The sequence below is a fragment of the Bubalus bubalis genome, chromosome 22 (assembly GCF_019923935.1).
Source record: "Bubalus bubalis isolate 160015118507 breed Murrah chromosome 22, NDDB_SH_1, whole genome shotgun sequence".
Taxonomy (NCBI): domain Eukaryota; kingdom Metazoa; phylum Chordata; class Mammalia; order Artiodactyla; family Bovidae; genus Bubalus; species Bubalus bubalis.
The window spans coordinates 48,097,413-48,122,368 of NC_059178.1; the positions used below are offsets into that span (position 1 = coordinate 48,097,413).

The 24,956-nt window shown below is 36.3% G+C and overlaps 1 protein-coding gene across 4 annotated transcripts in view; it reads left to right on the top strand.

The window, feature by feature from the left end:
- Positions 1-24,956, top strand: part of PIK3C3 (phosphatidylinositol 3-kinase catalytic subunit type 3) — a 167,027-nt gene that overhangs the window by 97,146 nt on the left and 44,925 nt on the right. For all 4 annotated transcript variants that reach the window (XM_006056957.4, XM_044934742.2, XM_044934741.2 and 1 more), the window contains 6 exons: positions 1,229-1,345; positions 5,960-6,091; positions 8,855-8,983; positions 9,535-9,604; positions 15,038-15,102; positions 17,862-17,946. In XM_006056957.4, the coding sequence (XP_006057019.1) occupies positions 1,229-1,345; positions 5,960-6,091; positions 8,855-8,983; positions 9,535-9,604; positions 15,038-15,102; positions 17,862-17,946 (598 nt within the window). The remainder of the gene's footprint in view (positions 1-1,228; positions 1,346-5,959; positions 6,092-8,854; positions 8,984-9,534; positions 9,605-15,037; positions 15,103-17,861; positions 17,947-24,956) is intronic.

A 24,956-nucleotide genomic window follows, 5' to 3' on the forward strand; every position in this document is an offset into this window, starting at 1 on the left:
AATACTGTATTGGCACATAGTTATGCTCATTTGCTTTCATATTGTTTGTGACCACTTTGACTACAATAGGAGTAAATAGCCAGAATGGAAACTCTGTAGTCAGCAACACCTAAAGTAGTTAATCCTTGGCCCTTTATAGAAAGTTTGTTTACCCCTAAGTTAATGAAACAGACCTGTTGATGGAACCAAAAAAAACCCAAATCTCTGCTCTTTTGTTTCACTCTCTGTTTTCTATTTTTATTTTTAAGACTAGGTACATTTACATAAATCTGGCAGTGGTCATATTGCAGATACTTTACATGGACACATTTTCTAGAGATCTGTAGGCCTTTTTTACCTGGTGTTCTTGTGATTGTTAAGGCAATGTCTCAGTTCAGCCAGCAGAGGGTGCATGGGCCATGAAAAAAAACTGTCACATTACCTGATTTGCTGTAGAAACATTTGCTTCATAGCATATTTATCTGCTGTTTCATGTTCCATTTAAATTGTCTTGAAATTTAAATCACATCTTATTGAACTCTTTGACTAAACTTTTTTATAGTTCTCAGAGCCCATAGATTTGCTATATATAAACTGTTTGGAAAATAAGCAGTTGGTCCTCTCTTCTAATCTCAGTTCTGTCACTTATAGCCTTTGTCATCCTCTGAGGAAATTTTGGTCTCTTTGAGATTAAATTTCAGTCTTTTAAATAAAGATATATAATTGCCAAGCTGCTTCTTTCAGTGTAATTGGAGAAATTAAATGAGAAAATGTTATTTTATAATATTTTATGAACTGAGAATTACTACATAAGACTTCATAGCATTGGTTTTTATGGCTTTTATTTTACTAAGCTAGCATATTATATTGCTATTTGAGAACTTTTTTTTAAGGATTTAATTTGTTGCTTGAAGATAGTATTGTTTCTACTATATGCCCAGAACATTTTTGAAGAAATTATAAGCGTCTGTTTTGTCACACAGTTGCATGTGGGAAAAAAACGTGCAATTTTTGATAGATTAGTATTCACTGACGACTCAAATATATTTTCAACTGTAGAAGAGTTGATGGTGTTTAAGATAGCAGGCTTCTCATTATCTCTGAATCAAGATAATTCTTTTTTTTCAGTATTACTTTGTGTTGAAGTTTGTAGTTATTAAATAATAAATAAAGGTCACCCATGCTATTGAAGAAACTCTGATCATTATGCTATATAGAATTAACTTTTCTTTCCTTTGAATTCCTTCAGGGTGATAAGTCTGTCCGAGTTATGCGTTCTCTGCTGGCTGCACAACAGACTTTTGTAGATCGGCTGGTGCACCTAATGAAGGCAGTGCAGCGTGAAAGTGGAAATCGTAAGAAAAAGGTAAACCTTCTGGCTTTGCTTTCTGTTTATGCTTAGAGGTGGTGGTTTAGTCACTAAGTCATATCCGACTCTTTGTGATCCCATGGATTGTAGCCTGCCAGTCTTCTCTGTCCATGGGATTTTCCAGGCAAGAATACTGAAATGGGTTGCCATTTCCTTTTCTAGCAGATCTTCCTGACCGAGCAATCAAACCTGGGTCTCCTGCATTGCAGGCAGATTAACAACATTAATCTCACTGTACATCTTCACCAGAACTCTTATGTGACCAGTAGATCTCAACAGTGGGCTTAAAATATTCAGGAAACCATATTGTAAACAGATGTGTTACCATGCAGGCTTTGTTCTTAATTTAAGAGCAAGCAGTTGATTTAGCATAACTCTTAAGGGCCTTAGGATTTTTGAAATGGTAGATAAGTGTTGGCTTCAACTTCAACCCCTAACCAGAGCATCAGCCTGCCCTTTGAAGCTTTGAAGCCAGGCATTGACTTCTCCTTTTGAGCTATGAAAGTCCTAGATGACATCTTCTTCCAATAAAAGGCTGTGTCATCTGCAGTGAAAAATCTGTTGTTTAGTGTAGTAGCAACTTTTGTTAATTATTTTTGCCAGATTCTCTGGATAACCTTGCTGCATCTTCTACATCTGCACTTGCTGCTTCATCTTGCATTTTCATGCTGTGGAGATGACTTCTTTCCTTAAACCTCATGAGCCAACCTCTGCTAGCTTCAAATTTTTCTTCTGCAGTTCTCTCACCTCTTTCAGCCTTCACAGCCTTGAAGAGACTTAGGGCCTTGCTCTGAATTAAGCTTTGGCCTAAGGGAATGTTGTGCCCTGTTTGATCTTCTATCAAGACCACTAAAACTGTGTCTGTATCAGCAATAAGCTTGTTTTGCTTTCTTATCATTTCTGTGTTCCATAATATCCTTCAAGAATTTTTCCTTTGTGTTCACGGTTTGGCTGTCTGTTTGGCACAAGAAGCCTAGCTTTTGCCTGTCTTGGCTTTCATCATGCGTTCCTCACTAGCTTAATTATCTCTAACTTTTGATTTAAAGTGAGAGGCATGTGACTCTTCCTTTCACTTAGACACATAGAGGCCATTGTAGGGGTTGTAAGTTGGCCTAATTTCAACATTTTTGTGTCTCAGGGAATAGCAGAAGAAGAAAGAAGAAGGACGGCTGGTCAGTGGGGTAGTCAAAACACTAGTAACATTTTATTGATTAGGTTCTGCGTTTTATATGGGCTTGGTTTATGATGCCCCAAATCAGTTGCAATAATATCAAAGATCACTGATCACAGATCATCTTAAGAAGTATAATAATAGAAAGTTTGGAATATTGCAAAAATTAGCAAAATGTGACATAGAGACACAAAGTGAGCAAGTGCTGTTGAAAAATTGGCACCGTAGACCTTCAATTTGTAAAAAATGCAATACCTGTGAAGTGCAACAAAGGGAAGTGCAATTAAATGAAGTGTGCCTGTTATAGTAATAGGAGTGGTTAGATCCTGTACTGATTTTGTACTGGATCCTATTTTATGAGTTTATATACATTGATTGAGGTGTTATTATTATCCCAGTCATGAGGAAAAGTAGGTAATGGGAAGTTAAGTAAGTTGCAAGATGTCCCCAGGTAGTAATTGTTGGAGTTGGGGTTTGTACCCAGACATTCTGAGTCCATATTTTTATCTACAGTGTTTCCTGGCTCTCATTTTAGAATCTTAGCATCTTAGAATGCAGTTTATTTGGCATGGAAAGAACCTCTAGAGGTTATTTAGATGGGAATTCTTCTGAGAAAAAGAGGATCCAGAGTGATTCACCCAAGGTTGCAGAACTGGTGACAATAACTGGCAATCTGTTCTCATAACCAGTACATTGATCTTGCTGTCAGTGGGGTCAGGTTTCTACCTGATGAAAACAGATTAGCGTCTGTTCATCAAATGCTATTTTTCCTGAACAGTTGCCCAAATGATATGAAGGACTCAACTTGATATCTTCTCTTTACCTAATCCCATAATTGGAAAATCTTTCTTAGTGACCTTTGTAAAACACCGGAACACATTTTGCTGTTGTTCCTCAGAATTGTAAGAAGAAAGCAGAGAGGAAAAGGTGAAAAATTGAGTCAGAAATTTAAAGCAGGGGATCTAGTCCAGCAGAGATGTATGCGAGGAATAATGTTAACATTATAATAGTGTTAATAAGGTCAGGGAGGAGAAAATAGACTGAAGAGAAACACGTTTTTATTGAGTTGGCATTTTCTTTGTTTTTGAGAAGAATTAAAAATCCTGGTTAAATTCCTACTGCCATTCCTCCTGGAGCCCTTCTCCCCAGAGGTGCCCGTGTGAGAAGCAGTGTGATCCCAGTGCTCACAGCGCAAGCATGCCTGTTCTTGTGACTGTCAGTTTGGGGCGTATGTTTAAACCACAGTTGTTCTCATGTGACTCTTCTGTTCACCACATGCATGAACCTCTAGCTGCACCTCAGATTTTGGTAGTCTGGAAGATGACTGCTTCCTGGAGATACCACTTACAGTCCCTAAAATACATTTTGTATTTGCCACATACTGCAGAACACATATTGTTTTGCCTGTGTTTTAAATCAGACAGTCCCACATGTAGTGTTATGGCTAAAACTCTTTTCAGACATTTTTTCATGATGATAAGAAAAGGCAAACTTGGTTTTTATTTACATAGTTTTACTAGAAACAAGCCCCCACATTTAAGTGCAAGGCCAAGAGAATGCTCCACCACCATTATTTGCGTTATTACCAGGAATAATGAATTGGCTACAGTTAATAATTTAAAATCATATGTAATGCTTTTCCATCCCTCATAATGAAGTTGGGAGAGACTTGTCTTGGTGAGTCCAACAGTGGTAAATGTGTCGCAAGGGAATCCATGAGTTAGGTTTCAGATAGTAAAACAGCTACTAATATTGTTGCTACCTTCTTTCCTTTGCTGATGTCATTTAGGAAAAATTCTCTTGATTCAAGTCTTTGAATCTAGATGTTTGAGTTCTAATAAAAATACATTAATTCCACATTTAAAAACAAAGCTTTCATTTTAAATATTAAGTATTCTCTTTTACTTCATAATTCTTTAGGTTATAATATATATTTTATAAAAATATATTGCATGCCTGTTGTGTGCCAAGCACTCTTTTTAGAGTCTGGGATACAGTGGTGACTATAAAAATCCCTACCTTTATAATGTAAGGAGCTTACATTCCTGTTGGAGGAAAAGGTTAACAAAATAAGTAAAATATATTATATGCTATATAGTGTCTTATGCTGTTGAGGAAAATAAAGCAGGAAAGGGGAATAGGTAGTGCCAGTTTCAAGTATTAAGGCAGTGTTTCATTTCTCAATGGAATGATCATGAAGGCCTCACTAAGAGTTGACATTTGAACAAAAACCTGAAGCAAGTCGGGGAGCACACCATGTGAATATCTAGAGAAGATTGTTTCAGCAAGAGGAACCGCAAGCACGAAGGCCCTGATGTGGGAGCATGTATGACATGTTTGAGAAATAGAAAGAAGTGCAATGTATTTGGTCAAGTTTTCTCCCCTTGAAAACAAGCTTACCTATTTAAAGAATGCTAGACTCACAAGGTTTCTCAAATGGCGCAAGTCGTAAAGAATCTGCCTGCTAATGCAGGAGATGCAAGGAATGTGGGTTCCCTGGACAGAGGAGCCTGGTGGGCTACAATCCATGGGATTGCAAAGAATTGGACAGACTAAGCATGCACGTGTGCATGCGCGCACACACACACACACACACTCTCTCTCTCTCTCAATCTCTCTCTCTCTCTCTCTCTCACAGCTTTCCAAGGAAATAGATTGTCCTTTTGAAATTGAATAGGTGGGCTTGGTCTAAACATTATAAATGTTGCTAAGTGAGAAAAGTGTTTCATCCTGACTTGAACTGCTCAGTTTCTGAAATTTTGGCTTAATGCAGTATGTATGTGAGCTAAAGAAAATAAACAAATGATTATAAGAGTTTGAGCAAGCTCTGGGAGTTGGTAATGGATATGGAAGCCTGGCATGCTGCAGTCCACAGGGTCACAGAGTCAGACACGACTGAACTGAACCTGATATCTTAGTAAAAGTTTCATCAGACAGAATCAATGAATAGTAAAATATAGGGTCCAAGTTCCTCCAAGTAAATTGAGTTTACTTTTTAAACCCAAAATACGCAGTGAAACAGCTAATGAAATTCTTGCTTAATATCTGGTCATGTGAAATTAAGCTTCAAATGAAATTAGTCTCTTTGTGACTTCACAAGTCCTTTTAAAGCAGAAATTATATCTTTAAGTTCAGCCTGAGAATATCCCTGATTCAGTTGCAGCAAGCGAAGCATATTCCCTGACCTCTGAGAGTCCAGCATTTCATAGGTCAGGGGATCGTGCCTCACAAAGCATGCTGCTGTTTTTGTCAGGTGGATTATAAGTGCTTTTCTCTCACACATACTAACTCCTTTATGTTATGTTAGTTCACGTAGACTTTTATGGTGCTTTGCAAATATTTTAAAGTTAATGTTGTCGGTCTTTTACATCCTTACCATATGTTTTAAAAGCCACTTTTCCATCTTAACCTAATTAGTACTTTATAACTTGTTCTCCTAGAATGAGAGACTACAGGCATTGCTTGGAGACAATGAAAAGATGAACCTGTCTGATGTGGAACTTATTCCACTGCCTTTAGAACCTCAGGTGAAAATTAGAGGAATAATTCCAGAAACAGCTACATTGTTTAAGGTAATTGTGGTGGATCTTTGATATCTATGACTGGAGCTGATTCTTTAAAGCTGACTCACAGACTCTACCTTTGGGGAAAAAATGCCTTTTATTTATCAGTGTGTTTTAAGATCTTTTTGTAATACCTGTGGACATTTTTATGTGAAATGTATGAAGTATTTTTATATCACTGGGTTTTTTAATATTTAATTCTTTGAACTATTTATTAATCAGAGCCACACCTGTCTTTTCCCATGTAAGCTTAAAAAAATAAATTGAATTGCATACTTAGGCATTTACTTTATAAGTTCCTGTGGTTAGATAAGAATTCCAGTTACCCTTTTATAAAATTTTTCAATTTGGTATCTGTTCCTATGACTTAAATATTTTCTCATCTTTTTAAGTGGTAATTCTCTTTAGTCCATAACAGCATGTGCCTGGCTTTCTTTTGGCTGGCCACTGCTTGGATAGTTAGAAAGGACTGGAGGCAGCTGCCTTTTCTAAGCAGACCAAAGGGCTGAGATCATTCCTTGTGAAGCTTCATTGAGACGTGATGTCGTAGGTTGTCTGATTCTAGGGTTGGAAAAGGGGGAAGTTGCATTGGAATATTACTTTCAATTGGATAAGAAAGGCCTCATAGATCTCTCCTTTGAATGTATTGTAAAAAGGGTATGATTACAATAAGAAATAGTTCAGATTTTTTTTTAAGGGTGTGATTTGAAAGGCAGCCTATGGCAGCCCAGCATGCACAACTGCAATATGTTTCAAAAAGCAGTACTTTAACCTTACTGCATGTTATGACTGATAGTATTTATTCTTCTAAAAATTATTCTATTGCATCAGTTTTTAAATGTTGTTTGCAACCTGTTTAGTTGGTTTTAAGACTCATTGAGTTATAAACCTGCAAATTAAAAAATGCTGGTTATAGGAGAGAGAATACAAGTATTTCTTAGTTCATGCTGCTGCTGCTGCTGCTGAGTCACTTCAGTCGTGTCCGACTCTGTGTGACCCCATAGACAGTAGCCCACCAGGCTCCCCCGTCCCTGGGATTGTCCAGGCAGGAACACTGGAGTGCGTTGCCATTTCCTGAACTCCCAAATAAGATCTGCTTCTAATATTCTCATTCCCTTAGGACTAACCAAGAACAGTGTTTTATCATTCTTTTAAATTTAAATTTATTTATTTTGCTGCTACTGCTAAGTCACATCAGTCGTGTCCGACTCTGTGCGACCCCATAGACGGGCGCCCACCAGGCTCCCCCATCCCTGGGATTCTCCAGGCAAGAACACTGGAGTGGGTTGCCATTTCCTTCTCCAGTGCATGAAAGTGAAAAGTGAAAGTGAAGTCGCTCAGTCGTGTCCGACTCTTAGTGACCCCATGGACTGCAGCCCACCAGGCTCCTCCGTCCATTGGAGTTTCCAGGCAAGAGTACTGGAGTGGGTTGCCAGTGCCTTCTCCGTTATTTATTTTAATTGGAGGCTAATTACTTTACAATATTGTATTGGTTTTGCCATACATCAACATGAATCCGCCACGGGTGTACACGTGTTCCCCATCCTGAACCCCCCTCCCACCTCCATCCCCATACCATCCCTCTGGGTCATCTCAGTGCACCAGCCCCAAGCATCCTGTATCATGCATCAAACCTGGACTGGTGATTCGTTTCTTATATGATATTATACATGTTTCAAAATGTTTTATCATTTTTTAGCAAACAGGATGAAAAAGAATATTTAAGACATAGAGCCGGAATAAGAGTGCCGTATGAGAATCTGTCACCATTGTTAGGTAGATTCTGGATCCATTTTTTCCCTTAAATAATTTTATAATTGTGTCATAATACAAAGTATAGATGGTCAATAAGATATCATGGGATATCTTTTTAATCCTAATGTTCAATTCTGAATTTTTTCTTCTAGCCTTTATTAAATAAGTGGACATTCTTGAAAATTCTGAATTGGAGTTTAGGACTAATGGTTCTAGGGCATTTACTGCATAACTCTAGGATTATAATTCTTAACCATTTGGGGGTCATGAGTTTAAGAGTCCAGTGAAAGTGATAGATTGGATATTTTAGAAAGTTATCCAGAATGCTTGTACATACACTTAGTTTTCAGTATTTTTAAACAGTATTTTGTTAGACTCTGGTTTAAGAACAAAAGCTAGGTCTCCATGGGGAGTGAGCCCCTTAAGGTACTGGGATTAGTGCCTAGTTATCTTTAGATTGTCATATGTTTACACTAGATTTCAGATGTACTCTAAATTTCAAAATCAGATCCAAATCGGAGTAGGGAAGTTATAACAAAGAACATCTTGCTTATCATTTATCTTTAGGAATTTTGCTTCCAGTTGTTTTCCTGAGCATTTGTGAGTTAGGGTACAGGGATAAAATATATTTACCCTCGGGTGATCAAAGGATACTACAACTATTTGAAGTTTTAATTCACTAAAGGTTGTAGTTTCTAAACTTATATTCTTTGAAGGATTTTTGATGCCTTTCCCCTAACATTTTATAGTGAAGTTTTCAAACATACAGCAAAGTTGAAAGGCTTTCACAGTAAACAACTATATACTCACTACTTCTGTTAGTAACATTTTACTGTACTTTTTTGTCACACATCTGTTCATCCATTTATCTGATACTTTTTATGCTATTATTTCTCATGGTCTATAGAAATTAATGTTATTATTTGCTTTATCAGACTCATTTCTTTTCTTTGGATTATTATAAGTTTCTCCGCATTTCCATCTTATATAATTTGAAAATAATATTTTTATTTCCAGAGTGCTCTTATGCCTGCACAGTTATTCTTTAAGACTGAAGACGGAGGCAAATATCCAGTTATATTTAAGCATGGGGATGATTTACGCCAAGATCAACTTATTCTCCAAATCATTTCACTCATGGACAAGGTGAGCATAACCTTATGTTGGTAGGGAACATGTTTTCATTTCAGAAATCAGTGGATTAGTGGATACGCTATGCATGGATACAGAATTACATGTACCTACAATTATATAACATTCAGGTACAATCCTGGAGAGCTGAACAATCTCCACTTGATCTTAAACAAATGGAGTTGTTATTGTATTACTGCAGATGGCTCTTAAGATGAGTATAAAATTAAATTGCACTTGTTCCTTTTTATAAAAACTTTTTCACAGTTCTTTCAGTGTTGGATTTAGTAATTTTCTTCCTCTTAGTCAATTAAATCTTCTTTCTTAAATCCTGTTTCTGTCCATGGATTTTAAAGAAACATATTTGTCTTCATGTCCTTATTTGGAGTTCTAAAATACTTCATAACCAGTAAGGACTGCATAAATCCTTAGGGGGAACCCTCTATCAGTGAAAACTGACAGTGATTTAAAACAAGATAAAGAGATGTATTAAACTGCTATAATACTTACTACAAAACTATTTCATAACATTTTTTCATTTGTTTAATATGACTTTTGATCTTAAGCTACTACGAAAAGAAAATCTGGATTTGAAGTTGACTCCCTACAAAGTATTAGCCACTAGTACAAAGCATGGTAAGTTTATTTTTTAACAGTTATTTATTTCAGTGTCCAATGAGTATATTTTTCCTTTTTAAATTGGAAATTGTTAAAAACATTAGGGATTGAACTCATTTGTAACACTGAAGACCAGTCGGGCCTTCCTGGCTATCTGTCTGCCTTCCCTCCCTCCCTTTCTTTTTATACCTCTTGAAATCATTAAACAGCATATTTGGGAGAAAAATGAGAACCTTTATGATATATTTCTCTGGATTCAAAACTGTTTCCAAACCACAGTAGTTTTCTTCTGTGGTGATCTGTATCTGAAATCATTGTTTTTGTTATTGTTCAGTTACTAAGTCGTCTTCAACTCTTTGCGACTTCATTCACTGCAACATACCAGGCTCCTCAGTCCTCCACTATGTCCTGGAGTTTGCCCAGATTTGTGTCTATTGAGTCTGTGATGCTACCTAACCATCTCATCCTCTGCCGCACCCTTCTCCTTTTGCTTTCAATCTTTTCCGGGCATCAGTGTCTTTTCCAGTGAGCTTGCTCTTCACATGAAGTAGCCAAAGTATTGGAGCTTCAGCTTCAGTCCTTCCAATAATTATTCAGGGTTGATTTCCATTAAGATTGGCTGGTTTGATCTCTCTACAGTAAAAGGGAATCTCAGGAATCTTCTCCCACACCACAATTCAAAAGCATCAATTCTTCGGAACTCAGCCTTCTTTGTGGTCCAGCTCACATCCCTACATGACTACTGGAAAAACCATAGCTTTGTCTATATAGACCTTTGTCTTTGATGTCTCTGCTTTTTATTATGCTATCTAGATTTGTCGTAACTTTCCTTCCAAACAGCAAACAACTTTTAATTTCATGGGTGCAGTCACCATCTGCAGTGATTTTGGAGCCCAAGAAAATAAAAACTGTCACTGCTTCAACTTTTTCCCCTTCTATTTACCATGATGTGATAGGACCGGATGCCATGATCTTAGTTATTTGAGTGTTGAGTTTTAAGCACTTTTTTCACTCTCTTTAACCCTAATCCAGAGGCTCTTTAGTTCCTCCTCACTTTCTGCCTTTACAGTTTTATCATCTGCATATCTGAGGCTGTTGATATTTCTTCTGGCAATCTTGATTCCAGCTTGTGATTCATCCAGCTTGGCATTTTGCGTGATGTACTCTGCATATAATCATTATTGAGAGTTACTAAAACCTAGAGAGGCTTTGTATTGTGCCCTGCTTATGCAAACCACTCATCAGATGATGTTGCTTTTATTCATTGATTTTTTTTTTTTTAATATATATGTCTAACTTTTTATGAGATTGAGTAACCTCTGGAAGTTTGGCACAAGATTCCCTCAGAATGCTTGCCTAATGTGTATTGTAAATTTTATAATCTTGTTACTCTTAGAGCTTCTTACCCTTAGATGAGGTACCTTGGAGAAACAAGTATCTGTTTTATTTTAGGCTTTCTGCCTTTCTCCTTGTTACTCCCAAATCTTTCTGGCAGTTTAATTTCTTATATGTTCTATTACTATCCTACACAAATTGATTTACTTAGCTTTTATTTGCTCCTGGGACCAAGACAAAAGTCTTAGCTTAGTTTATTAGTTCTTGTGTGGTATAACATACCTCCACACCTCTCTGTGACACCTCTTTTTTCCACTCTCCTTGCTTCTTAGACTTTAGCCACACCATCCACCTTCCATTTTCGCAAATGTACCATGCTCTTTTTAGCCTTATATTATTGTTGTCTTTAATATCCTTTCCGCTTTATTTATACATCTATATTATCCTTCAAAACACAGTTCAGATGTCAGCGGTCCTCTGATCCCTATTGTAATATAGGTCTCCCTTTACTATTCCTTTTCATAGTGTCCTTTCATTCATAGTTTTTATTCCAATAGAACTTGCAAACTTGTGAGATCTTTGAAAGCAGGTCAAAGCTCTATTTTTGCTTACCTGCAAAATTCTTGCTACCTACTAGAAAAACTACAAATATATGTTAAGTGCATTGATGCAGACTGTTTAGTATTTATCATATGGGAATAAATGAGATGCTTCTTACTCTAAAATAATGCACAGTCTCCTAATTTGCATGCAAATAATTATAATCTGTCATTGTTTAGTCACTTAGTCATGTCCAACTCTTTGCAACCCTACGCACAGTAGCCTGCCAGGCTCCTCTGTCCATGGGATTTCCCAGATAAGACTACTGGAAAGGGTTGCCATTTTCTTCTCCAGAGGATCTTCCTGGTGCAGGGATTGAATTTGTGTCTCTTGCATTGGCAAACAGATTCTTTACCACTGAGCCACTAGGGCAGCCCAATTATAATGTAAGGCTTACCAAAACCAGATCATAGTTGTTTATGATTCTGAAATACTTCCATCATTGAACTTTAATTTTTTTTTTTTTCCACATATTTGTAGTTTTATCCTTTTATTGTCCCTGGACTTACAGGCTTACTTTTTCTCCTTATTCTCCTGTATACTATCCTCCTCCCCTTCTTTTTGGTAGTTCAGATAGGGGATTTATACTTTCCTCTCATAGCCTTTCCAGAAAATAGCAGAAGATAGAGTGTTACACAAAGAAAGCCAATGAATATACTATAATTTTAGGGTTAGGTGATTGATACTCTAAAATGCCAAAATTTCAGATTTGTTAAAGTGATTTTACATTTAGAATTTTAATTGACATATGTTATAAAACTGCAGAAAGAAATTTTTATGCCAAATTTAAGAAGCCTTACCCTGTTACTGATCTGATAAATAGAGTGCCTGAAGAACTATGGACACAGGTTCTCACATTGTACAAGAAGCAGTGATCAAGACCATCTCTGAGAAAAATAAATGCAAAAAGGCAAAATGGTTGTCTGAGGAGGCCTTACAAATAGCTGAGAAAAGAAGAGAAGTGAAAGGAAAAGGAAAGATATACCCATATGAATGCAGAGTTTCAAAGAATAGCAAGGAAAGATAAGAAAGTCTTCCTCAGTAATCAGTGCAAAGAAATAGAGGAAAACAATAGAATGGGAAGGACTAGAGATCTCTTCAGGAAAATTAGAGATACCAAGGGACCATTTCATGCAAAGATGGGCACAATAAAGGACAAAAATGGTATGGACCTAACAGAAGCAGAAGATATTAAGAAGAGGTGGCAAGAATACACAGAAGAACTACACAAAAAAGATCTTAATGACCCAGATAACCACGTTGGTATAATCACTCACCTAAAGCCAGATATCCTGGAATGTGAAGTCAAGTGGGCCTTAGGAAGCATCACTACAAACAAAGTTATTAGAGGTGATGGAATTCCAGTTGAGCTATTTCAAGTCCTAAAAGATGATGCTGTGAAAGTGCTACACTCAGTATGCCAGCAAATTTGGAAAACTCAGCAGTGGTCAGGACTGGAAAAGGTCAGTTTTCATTCCAATCCCAAAGAAAGGCAATACCAAAGAATGTTCAAACTACCACAAAATATTGTACTCATCTCACATGCTAGCAAAGTAATGCTCAAAATTCTCCAAGTGAGGCTTCAACAGTACGTGGACTGAGAACTTTCCGGTGTTCAAGCTGGATTCAGAAAAGGCAGAGGAGCCAGAGATCAAATTGCCAAAATCTGTTGGATCGTAGAAAAGGCAAGAGAGTTCCAGAAAAATACCTATTTCTGCTTTATTGACTATTCCAGAGCCTTTGACTGTGTGGATCACAACAAACTGGAAAATTCTGAAAGAGATGGGAATGAGACCACCTTACCTGCCTCTTGAGAAATCTGTATACAGGTCAAGAAGCAGCAGTTAGAACCGGACGCAGAACAATGGGCTGGTTCCAAATTGGGAAAGGAGTGTGTCAAGGCTGTATTTTGTCCTCTTGTTTACTTAACTTACCTGCAGAGTACAGCATGGGAAACACTGGGCTGGATGAAGCACAAGCTGGAATCAAGATTGCTGGGAGAAATATCAATAACCTCAGATATGCAGATAACACCACCCTTATGGCAGAAAGCGAAGAGGAACTAAAGAGCCTCTTGATTGAAGTGAAAGAGGAGAATGAAAAATCTGGCTTACATTCAACAAACGAAGATCATGGGATCCAGTCCCATCACTTCATGGCAAATAGATGGGGAAACAATGGAAACAGTGAGAGACTTTATTTTTGGGGGCTCCAAAATTGCTGCAGATGGTGACTGCAGCCATGAAATTAAAAGATGCTTGCTTCTTGGAAGAAAAGCTATGACCAACCTAGACAGCATATTAAAAAGCAGAGACGTTACTTTGCCAACAAAAGTCCGTCTAATCAAAGCTATGGTTTTTCCAGTAGTCATGTATATATATGAGAGTTGGACTATGAAGAAAGCTATGCACCAAAGAATTGATGTTTTTGAACTGTGGTGTTGGAGAAGACTCTTGAGAGTCCCTTGGACTGCAAGGATATCAAACCAGTCAACCCTAAAGGAAATCAGACCTGAATATTCATTGGAAGGACTGATGCTGAAGCTGAAACTCCAATACTTTGGCCACCTGATGCGAATCACTAACTCATTGGAAAAGACCTTGATGCTAGGAAAGGTTGAAGGCAGGAGGAGAAGGGGGTGACATAGGACAAGATTGTTGGATGGCATCACCGACTCAGTGGACATGAGTTTAAGCAAGCTCTGGGAGTTGGTGAGGGACAGGGAAGCCTGGTGTGCTGCAGTCCATGGGGTTGCAAAGAGTTGGACACGACTGAGTGACAACTGAACTGAACCTTATTATTTTGTGTTCCTGTGTATAATAATAGAAATTGGCCTAGAGAAATATACAGATTTTCAGTTTAATTTTTTAAACATGTTTCCGTGTGTTTCCTATGATGTAAATGCCAATATATGCTAAATACAATAAGAGTCGGACACGACTGAACGACTTCACTTTCACTTTTCACTTTCATGCATTGGAGAAGGAAATGGCAACCCACTCCAGGGTTCTTGCTTGGAGAATCCCAGGGAAGGTGGAGCCTGGTGGGCTGCTGTCTGTGGGGTCGCACAGAGTCGGACACGACTGACGTGACTCAGCAGCAGCAGCAGCAGCAGCAGCACAGACCTCTTTAAGCTAATAAGTTTGTATTGTATACATTTGCAAATGAAGACTATTCTTAACAGAATCTTTATTGCTTAACCAATATTGTTGTTTTGTCATTCAGTCATGTCTGACTCTGCGATGCCATAGACTGCTACACAGGAGGCTTCTCTGTTCTCCACTATCTCTCTGAGTTTGCTCAAATTCATGTCTATTGAGTCAGTGGTGCTATCTAACCATGTCATCCTCTGCTGCCTCCTTCTCCTCCTGCCTTCAGTGTTTCCCAGCATCAGGGTCTTTTCCAACTGAGGGGGCTCTTCACATCAGGTGGCCATAGTGGGCTTCAGCTTCAGCAAGTCCTTCCAGTGGCTTAACCAAAAGCTGTGTTTAATACAATATATCTGTTTCTGTGTAGGCTTCATGCAGTTTATCCAATCAGTTCCTGTTGCTGAAGTTCTTGATACAGAAGGAAGCATTCAGGTACAATATCTATTTTAATGATTTATGAATTTCATGAATATTTCTTGTTAGAAAAGTTTCAGTCTCTATAAAAAGTACATAGAGTTAGAAATGAAAGTCTCTGTTTCTCACTTTTCTTCCCTCAAGTTGTTTTTTTTTCCAGAGAAGTAAACAGTGTTAACAGTTGGAAATGTTTCCAACATAGACAGATAGATGTTCAGTTCCTTAAACTTTGCCTGGCATATAATAGGCGATCAGGAATTAATGGGGAAACAGAATTTAAATTTTCTGAAGTTTATGGTTACATTATATTGCAAAGTATGGAAATATAGATTTATGTAGCTATCAGTGAATGTTCTGATTATTTGCAGTTTTCGTTGTTATTCAGAACAAGGCTATAGTAATATTCTTGTCATACATGTTTTACATAATTATGTTTTTTAAGACTCTTCCCCACCCTCCCCCTCCAAAATCATTATTCTCCTTTAAGATAAGAAAAGGCAAGTTGTACTAAGCCATATATATCTTTGGAATTGTTTTTATATTTTAAAATCGTGAATTAGTGTTTATTGCAGAATTCTTACTGCATGTGAATAGTTTACTTTTGTTATCTTTTTAATGTAATTTTTTTTTCCTATGAAAAATGTATGTAATTCACACTGAAAAAATTGATATGCCTGAGATGAAAAATCATACAGTGAAGGGCTTGATAAAGGATATTTACTATAGTATGTTTTTGTATTTCTCAGTTTAGAGTGTCCCAGTAATTGTGTGGAGTTTACACTTTCAGAAAGACTTTACTCTGATTTCTTAACAAATAAGAGGTTGATTCTATTGTTTGGTTCAAGGTACAATTGTGCTCAGTTACTTAAAAGCTCAGACACAAAATATCAAACTGCCAGAGCTTGAAGTTTGGTTCTGTGGCTTTCTATCTATATTTTGAGTAACCTTGCAGACAGGTTAGCCTTTATCTGGTGTTTGGCTTTCAGCAGGAACTCATAAGGGTGGTTCACATACCTAGACTCTTTGTACAAATAATATGATTTATAGGAAATAACCGGCCTTCCTTCTAGAATTTTGATAGTTGCTGGACTAAATAGACTATAGAGGGTGCCTGTATGAGCAACCCCCAGGAAATAAGCTCAGTGCATCCCTTCAGAAGAGAACAAGGAGGATTCACATGTAATTCACAGGCTTTGCCTGTGTGTCTTCTCCATGTTGATCCTGTTGCGTTTACTTCTGTTGTAATACACCTTACTAGTGGTACAGCTGTAAGTTGAGTCTGTGACCCCATCTAATAGATCAAATCTGTCAGAGTTCTAGGGAACCTCCTAACATACCCTTTAAGTCTCAGTTTTTGTATCTATAAAATTGGGGTAATAAGAGTACTTAGCTATAGAATTCTTCTGAAGATGACATGAAATGTATACAGAGCTTGAACACAGGTTCTAACTGAAGTAATTGTTTAATAAAGTTGTCAATTATTATGTTGTTCTGTGGAATTATGATTTTGTAAAATAAAGACAATGACAGTTTGTGTCCTGATTCATAGTTCCATGTGTAATCTGTGTAAATAATTTTGCCAAGTTGTAGCTTATGTCATCTTCAGCTTTAGTAGATAGTTAAAAATTGTTTACCAAAATAATTATTTTTGGAAACAGCTGTTTTTCTTTGCTACTCATCTTTACCTAATCTTGGTATTGTCGAGCTTCTAAATTTTGGTATTTATTATTATTTAGTTTACATTTCCCTGATCACCAAAAACATTGAGTGAAATATGTGTATAGGCCATTTATTTCTTCTGTGAAGTGCTTGTTCATATATTTTGCCCATCTTTCTCTTGGATTTTTTTGTCTATTGGTTTATAGGAGTCTTTATATTTTCTAGATATACATTCTTTTTCACTTACAGAATGTTCAAAAAGCTTAAAACATAGGATAAATTTATTTTTTAATAGTGTGTTATTTTTTGTCTATTGGTTTATAGGCATTCTTTATATTTTCTAGATATATATTCTTTTTCACTTAAAAAATGTTCAAAAAGCTTAAAACATAGGATAAATTTATTTTTTAATAGTGTGTTAGTTATATTTTCAGATAGTGTACTGTGTCTGTTTTTCTTTAACATCTAGATGTAAAAGAATAGGCTAGTTGATAATCTGGGGAAAAGAAAGTATACAGTTTTCCCCAGTATTTCCAGACTGTTTGGACACTCTAGTGTATTTATTGTGCCCTTGCAGTTCTTTGGTTCAGACTGTATCTCATGTTTATCTTCTGTCAATTTTCTCTTAATTTGAAAAGCCTTAGCATTGTGTTGAATGCTATTTTGAATATTGGAATGTAATTTTGAATGCTATTTTGAATATTGGAATGTAATTTTATTGAGCTTGTTAATGGTAGCAGTATTTCAGTGGCTATACTTAAAAGATCATTTTAAAAATTCATGTTCACTTTTAGGGGAATGTATGATTCACAGAAAGCCCCTCATGTTTACTTTCAGGAGAAATATGAAATAAACTGGTAAATTAACTATGAGATATAGCAGTACATTTATTTAATGTTTTCCCCTGTGGTATAGAAGTAGCACACTTTTATTTATTTGTTTATTTCTTAGTCTCAGACTATAAGCATAGTAATATGACTGATTCCTGAGGAATATGCTTCCCCAGTTCTGCATTTTATAAACTTTTATACCAGACCCCTGTTTGTCATTATTTACAATTTTGAAATGCCTGATTTGTTTAAAGGATTGAATTTGTAAACATGTAAACATCTTTTCAGAACTTTTTTAGAAAATATGCACCAAGTGAGAATGGGCCAAATGGAATCAGTGCTGAAGTTATGGACACTTACGTTAAAAGCTGTGGTAAGTTTTTCAACTTATTGCTTTTCATTGATACGTGGGAATAAAAGAAAGGAACCTATCTTGTTGCCATATTCATATACATTTAGAACATGTTAAGATTTTGGCTTAGATTTGTCCATTTTGGCTACAATAACAAAATACCAGATACTGGGTGACTTATGAACAATAGAAATTTATTTCTCATAGTTCTGGAGGCTGGATGTCTGAGATAAGGTGCCAGCTTGCTCAGGTGAGGACCTTCTTTGGGTTAAAGACCTGTTATTGTATCTGCACCTGCTGGGAACAGCAAGGCCACTCTGTGGGGTCTTTTATAAGGTGCTGATTCCATATTGAGGGCCGTTGCTGCTGCTGTTGCTAAGTCGCTTCAGTCGTGTCCGACTCTGCGACGCCATAGACGGCAGCCCATCAGGCTCCACCGTCCCTGGGATTCTCCAGGCAAGAACACTGGAGTGGCTTGCCATTTCCTTCTCCAATGCATGAAAGTGAAAAGGGAAAGTGAAGTCGCTCAGTCGTGTCCGACTTATAGCGACCCCATGGACTGCAGCCCACCAGGCTCCTCCGTCCATGGGATTTTCCAGGCAGGAGTACTGGAGTGGGGTGCCATTGCCATCTCTGATACTTGAGGGCTAAATACCTCCAAAAATTCTCACCTCCTACTTGGGCATTAGAGGCATGTTCATTTTGAGGGGACACTACTATTCAAGCCACAGCAGTTTTAAATGCCCTATAAGAAGATTAAAAGATAGAAAATGTGATAAAAGAAGTCATTAATATTTTGACATAATGGCAGGAATGCGGTGTAAATTCTGCTTAGTCTTTTATAGATATATCTTTGCAATCACTTAACTATTTTGTAACTGTAAGTTATCTCTTCCTGGAAACTGTAATTTTTTCCTTGTTTTTCTTTGAGTTTCAGTAAGCGATTAAGTGGTGGTGGTGGTGGTTTAGTCACTAAGTTGTGTCCAACTCCTGTGAACCCATGGACTGTAGCCGGCTAGACTTCTTTGTCCAAGCAATTAAGTAGATTGGGAAGAGTCTGTCAGGAATAATCATGTTTTTGATAAATCTCTAGACCCAAGATTACAGTGCTATGTTAAGAGCTACCTCTCATGGTATTTTAGATTAGTACTTATGATTACTTAATGGAAATGTCAGTAGTGGCAAGCTGAAGAAATTAATTCAAATGTTTCAACCACTTATGCCTGTTCTCATGAAGTTTATATTTTTTATTTTCATAAAGGTTTTTTTTTTTTTTTTTTTAATGGCTAGATTGTTTAAGGGAGGGTTAATAAAGGAATTGACACTAGAATTGAGCCCTGAATAGTATGTGGCATATATCATGTTATTCCTGTTTTACATAAATATTTATGTTTACATCCATATTTATACTTAAGCAATCAAAGCTGAGGGAAGCAAGTAGAGGATTTTCTAGACATACGATAACTATATTTATACTTTTGCATCATTTAATGGTTTATAAGTTGCTCTCTTATACATGACTATTTTTTATTTTTCACAATGCTCCTATGAGGTTGTATTCCAGATTATTTTGTACTGCATAATTTATTCTAAACTTATGTTTGGTATATTTTTGACTGAGAAGTATACAGAAAATGTAATATTCTTAGGAACTTTTAAAACACTGAAATAAAATGTGTGTATATATATTCAAATTCTTTGCGCTTTTAATTCTTATTTTAAACTAAGAAACATAGCATTTTACAGGTAACTGTGTTTACCCATGAAAATGTGTTCAACCATAAAAATGATCACATACAGTGTATTTTGATTTAAAAATTTTTTTAAATTGATTGAAGCATTTAGGAGAGAATATTCCCCTTTTCCTACGCTGTATTTCTCTCTCCTCTCCTTCCCTCCCTGCTTTATTTCTTTATTTTTTCCCTTTTCTCTTCCACTCTTCCATCCATTTTTTTCTCCATTCATTCTATGTTTTCTAAGATCTAAAAAATTAATATATCTTCTAAAGGCTTTATAGATCACCCACATGGCTGGCAGCTTATACTGTTTTCAGCCAAGCTTGTTAATCAAGTCACTTGTACAGGCTTCCCTGTGACTTGTGTTTTTCAGAGCTGGATTTGAGAGGAATTCTAAGACACAGGAAGTAGAAACTTTTGGTTTCTGAAGGCCTGGATTGGGAAGCTGGTAGTTTGTCACTTCTGTCATATTCTGTTGGTCAGAAGAGTCACACAACCTGCCTAGATTCAAGGGAAAAGGAGATAGTTCCTACTTTGAATGAAAAGCATGTAAAAGAATCTTTAATTAGCCACACCTAGTTTTCATTACTTTATTACTTGAGATATTTTGCATGCTATCAATCAATTACCTTCTGTCTTTTTACTTAACTTTCATGTAGTTACTGTACCTTTTTTATATCATACATATATATTTAATAAAAAAATGTTAACTTTTCATTTTTATTTTTTTAAATTATGAAAGTATGATAACACATTTACAGGCAACTTGGAAGATACAGAACAAGATTATATATAGTTCTACTATATATTATAATTATTTTTTAAGTAAATAAATATTTTTAGTTGGAATTTCAGTTTCAAATTCTCAGAAATTAACAGAGTGAATATACAGAGACATAGAAGGATATAGTAGACCTGAAAAGCACTGTGAACCACTTCAACATAAGTAAGATTCATACAATTTTCACACAACAGTGGGATACAAATTCTTTTCAAGTTCCCATAGACTGTAAGCTAGGAGACACTGGAACATATCCAGGGACATAAGACAAAGTGCAAAAAATGTATTGAAATCATACAAAGGCTGTTTGTTTATCACTGTGAATTATGTTAGAAATCAGTATCAAAAAGTATTTGAAAATAAGCCACATATTTTCAAGTGCAGTGTGACTTTACCAAGAGAGATCTTTGAGTCACTGAAAGTCTCAATAAAGTTAGCTTGAAAAAAACACAGAGAATGATTGCAGAGAAGAAAACATTTAAATGAGAAATTAGTATCAAAATGAGAAGTTCATGTTAAAGATACTTTTTAAAAAATCCCATGTATTTGGAAATTAAATGTCCACTTTTTAATGATGGCTGTATCTAAGCTATAATAAGGAAAATTAGAAAATATTTGTACTAGAATAAAAATGAAGAGAATTTACCAGAATTTGTTGCAGGTGACTAAAGCTGCTCAATACAATTAAATACAATGTGGAATCTTGAATAAGATATGAAAACAAATAATAAATACTAGCATAAAATTTTGTGAAATTTGAACAAAATCTGTACTTTAGTTAATAATACTGTATCACTTGTTAGCTTCCTGTTTTTTTTTACAACATAATATTTCTTTATATTCTCAAAATTGGATTAGAAGTTTCAAGCCTCATTCAAAAATTTTTTTAAAACTAAGATAATAAATTTTCTAGATTTTTAGCAGTAATACTAGATGCCAGAATACATGGAACTATATCAGTTTTGAGTAAATATAAATTAGAAATCTAGCATTTTATTCATACTAAGTCAAAGTAATGGATCAAATAATCCCAAGGAGGAACGCACTCAGACACATAGTAATCAAAATGATGATAATTAAAGACAAAACATTAAAAGCAACAAGGGAAAGCGACCAGTAACATACAGGGGAACTCCCATAAGGTTATCAACTGATTTCTCAACAGAAACTCAACAAGCCAGAAGGGAATGGCATGATATATTTAAAGTGATGAGAGGGAAGAACCTATAACCAAGCATATTCTACCCAGTAAGACTATTGTTTAGATTTGATGGAGAAACCAAAAGCTTTCCAGACAAGCAAAAGTTCAAAGAATTCAGCACCACCAAACCATCTTTACGATAAATACTAAAGGAAATTGTACATCTCTAAAACTACCATTTAATAAAAAAACTTGTAATCACTTTTTAAAATCCAGGTGCATAACAGAATTGTCTTGGAAGTCTTTGAAAAATGCAGATGCTCAGGTATTGCTCTTCTCTAAAGCTCCAGGTGTGTTTCTGATGAGCAGCCATGTTTAAAAACAATTGGACTGTAAGATGATCTTTTACTTTTATTAATTTGTTTCACTTTTTCTATTTCATACTTATTGCTCCCTTTTCATTTAGTTTATGTTTTCCAGTTTCTCAGTCTTTTTTTGCTTTTTCTCAAGCCTTTATTAAGTGTAGCAGAAAATCTTTTGCATACCTATGCATATAGTATTGTGTATGTTGTGTGCTTAGTCGCTCAGTTGTGTCCGACTCTTTGCAACCCCATGGACTGTAGCTCTCCAGGCTCCTCTGTGCATGGGGATTCTCCAGGCAAGTATACTGAAGTGAGTTGCCATGCCTTCCTCCAGGGGATCTTCCCAATCCAGCGATCAAACTCAGGTCTCCCAAATTGCAGGCAGATTCTTTACCGTCTGAGCCATCAGGGAAGCCCTGGTATGTGTAATATATAATATATATATTTTAGAAAATATGTGAATTTTTGCCCAGCTAAGAAATGTTATTTTTTTTTACTTGAAATATACATATAATCCATAAATATTGACTAAAATTTGAAAACCCTGCTCACTTAATGAGAGTATTGGAACAATATTTTATATGTGCTAAATGTCATAGTATTGTGCCTTTTATATAATGTTTCCTTTTTTTCCCCAAGAGCTAATGAGAATATGACTTTTCTAATGTTAAAAAAAAAAAGCTATTTAAATTGTACTTGTACAGTTAACTCCAAATTAGATCTTCTTTCTAATAAGAGCATTACACATTTATTCATATCCTGATAGCTGATTTGATAACAGACCTTCTCTTTATCTTACTTTGAATATTCTTCTGCTTTCTATATATATTGCTACATTACAAAATACTTTTTTTGTGTTTCAATGAGTTTGGTAGCATTCCAGGTAATGTTAGAGGTTGAAAGCCATTATTTAAAGAGGAGTCAATGCAGCATTGTACTAGAATCTGATTGTTGGGTGTTATCATATGGATACATGTATAACTTTCATTTTAAAAAGTAATATTTTAGGTTTTTGGTAGAGATTAAGAAGAAGAATACGATTAGTTATGGTGACATTTTATTCCAGGTTATGCAGGGTGTCAAGTCTGTATCATGAAAGTAAATGTGGGAACACTGATTATTCTCACACTCTTATCTTTACTAAAGAAAGGGAAATGGTATTGTTTATTTGTCTATATTTCTCTATATTTTACTTTAAATCAAAGTTGTTTTACAAAATCAGTTTCAAGATGTTTATTTCACGTGGAGTCAAAATGCTAATGAAAAGCACGCTTTTGACAAGGTTGTCTGGAACAGGTAGAGTGTTCCCATTATACTTAAAGAATATTTTCAGTTTTCCTAAAACTCTTCTGTTCTTCTCTGTGCCATCTCAAATCATCCTGAATACTGTGTTTATGTCCTCAGTTTCTGAGGCTTATCCTAATCTTGCATCAGATATCTTTTTCAGGATGTAATCTTTTCTCTTAAGTTTTGGTATTTAAATTACTGAAACACCCCAAATACTCACTTTCACCATTAATATGTATGAAAGAGAGAGAGATCATACGCTGTCTCACTTGATGTTAAAAGAAATTTCCTGAAATGATATTTCAAGAAATATTTATTACCATAACTCACTGAGGCAGAGTAAAAGGCTCTTTCTCATACATTTTTTATTACTATTGAAAAACAATCCAGTAATAACAAGGAAAAATTACTGAAAAAGCAAATTTGATGACAAAGAATAGTTTATAAAAGCATCTTACTTTATCAGTAGTCACTAAGTAGTGTCTGACTCTTGCAACCCCAATTGGAATGTGGCCCGCCAGGCTCCTCTGTCCTTGGGATTCTCCAGGCAAGAATACTGGAGTGGGTTGCCTTTTCCTTCTCCAGGGAGTCTTCCTGACCCAGGACACAGACCCGGATCTCCTGCATTGCAGGCAGATTCTTTACCAATTGATCTACAAGGGAAGCCCTACTTTATCAGTAGCTGCTGCTGCTGCTGAGTTACTTCAGTCGTGTCTGACTCTGTGCGACCCCGTAGACGGCAGCCCACCAGGATGCCCTGTCCCTGGGATTCTCCAGGCAAGAACACTGGAGTGGGTTGCCATTTCCTTCTCCAATGCATGAAAGTGAAAAGTGAAAGTGAAGTCACTCAGTCATGTCTGACCCTCAGCGACCCCATCGACTGCAGCCCACCAGGCTCCTCCATCTATGGGATTTTCCAGGCAAGAGTACTGGAGTGGGGTACCATTGCCTTCTCCGACTTTATCAGTAGAGACAAGCATAATTCATGCATGTTTAGTTATATGAAAATTTTAGGTCAAAATATTATTGCTGTACATGTGAATAATTTTCATAGAGATAGCTAAACAACTTGAAACAAAGTAAATAGTAATAAAAAGTAAACTAATTCTAATTTATAATTAATAAGAAAGTAGCTAGTATCACATGACAACTCAGACACAATCATAACGTAACAGTGTTCTTTTTGATGCTGTCTTCATATGCGTATATCAGTAGGAGTTTTGTATTTTGTATCCTTGACAAGTGGAGGCCAGATTTCTAAGGGAATCCCTTATTAGTGAACACAGTGTGCTAATAAGTTCTAATATGTTCTCAGTTTTCTTTACCAATACCAGGTGTAATGTCCTTCAGTAACTCACTAATTTTTAAGTGGAGAGCTTTCAGTCATTTGTAAAACTGCATATTTTGCAGCAGTTTTAGAGTAGGGCTACCACAAGTATCATTGGAGAAGGAAATGGCAACCCACTCCAGTGTTCTTGCCTGGAGAACCCCAGGGACGGGGGAGCCTGTTGGGCTGCCGTCTATGGGGTCGCACAGAGTTGGACAAGACTGAAGTGACTTAGCAGCAGTAGCAGTACCACAAGTATCATCCAGCAGCATTGGCTTCACCAGGGCACTTGTTTGTAAGACAAACTCAGGGCTTTCCTCTGCTGATGTTGGATCAGCATCTCCACACAGGAGTCCCAAGTACATTAGAACACTAGAGACGACTTTGATATGTATAA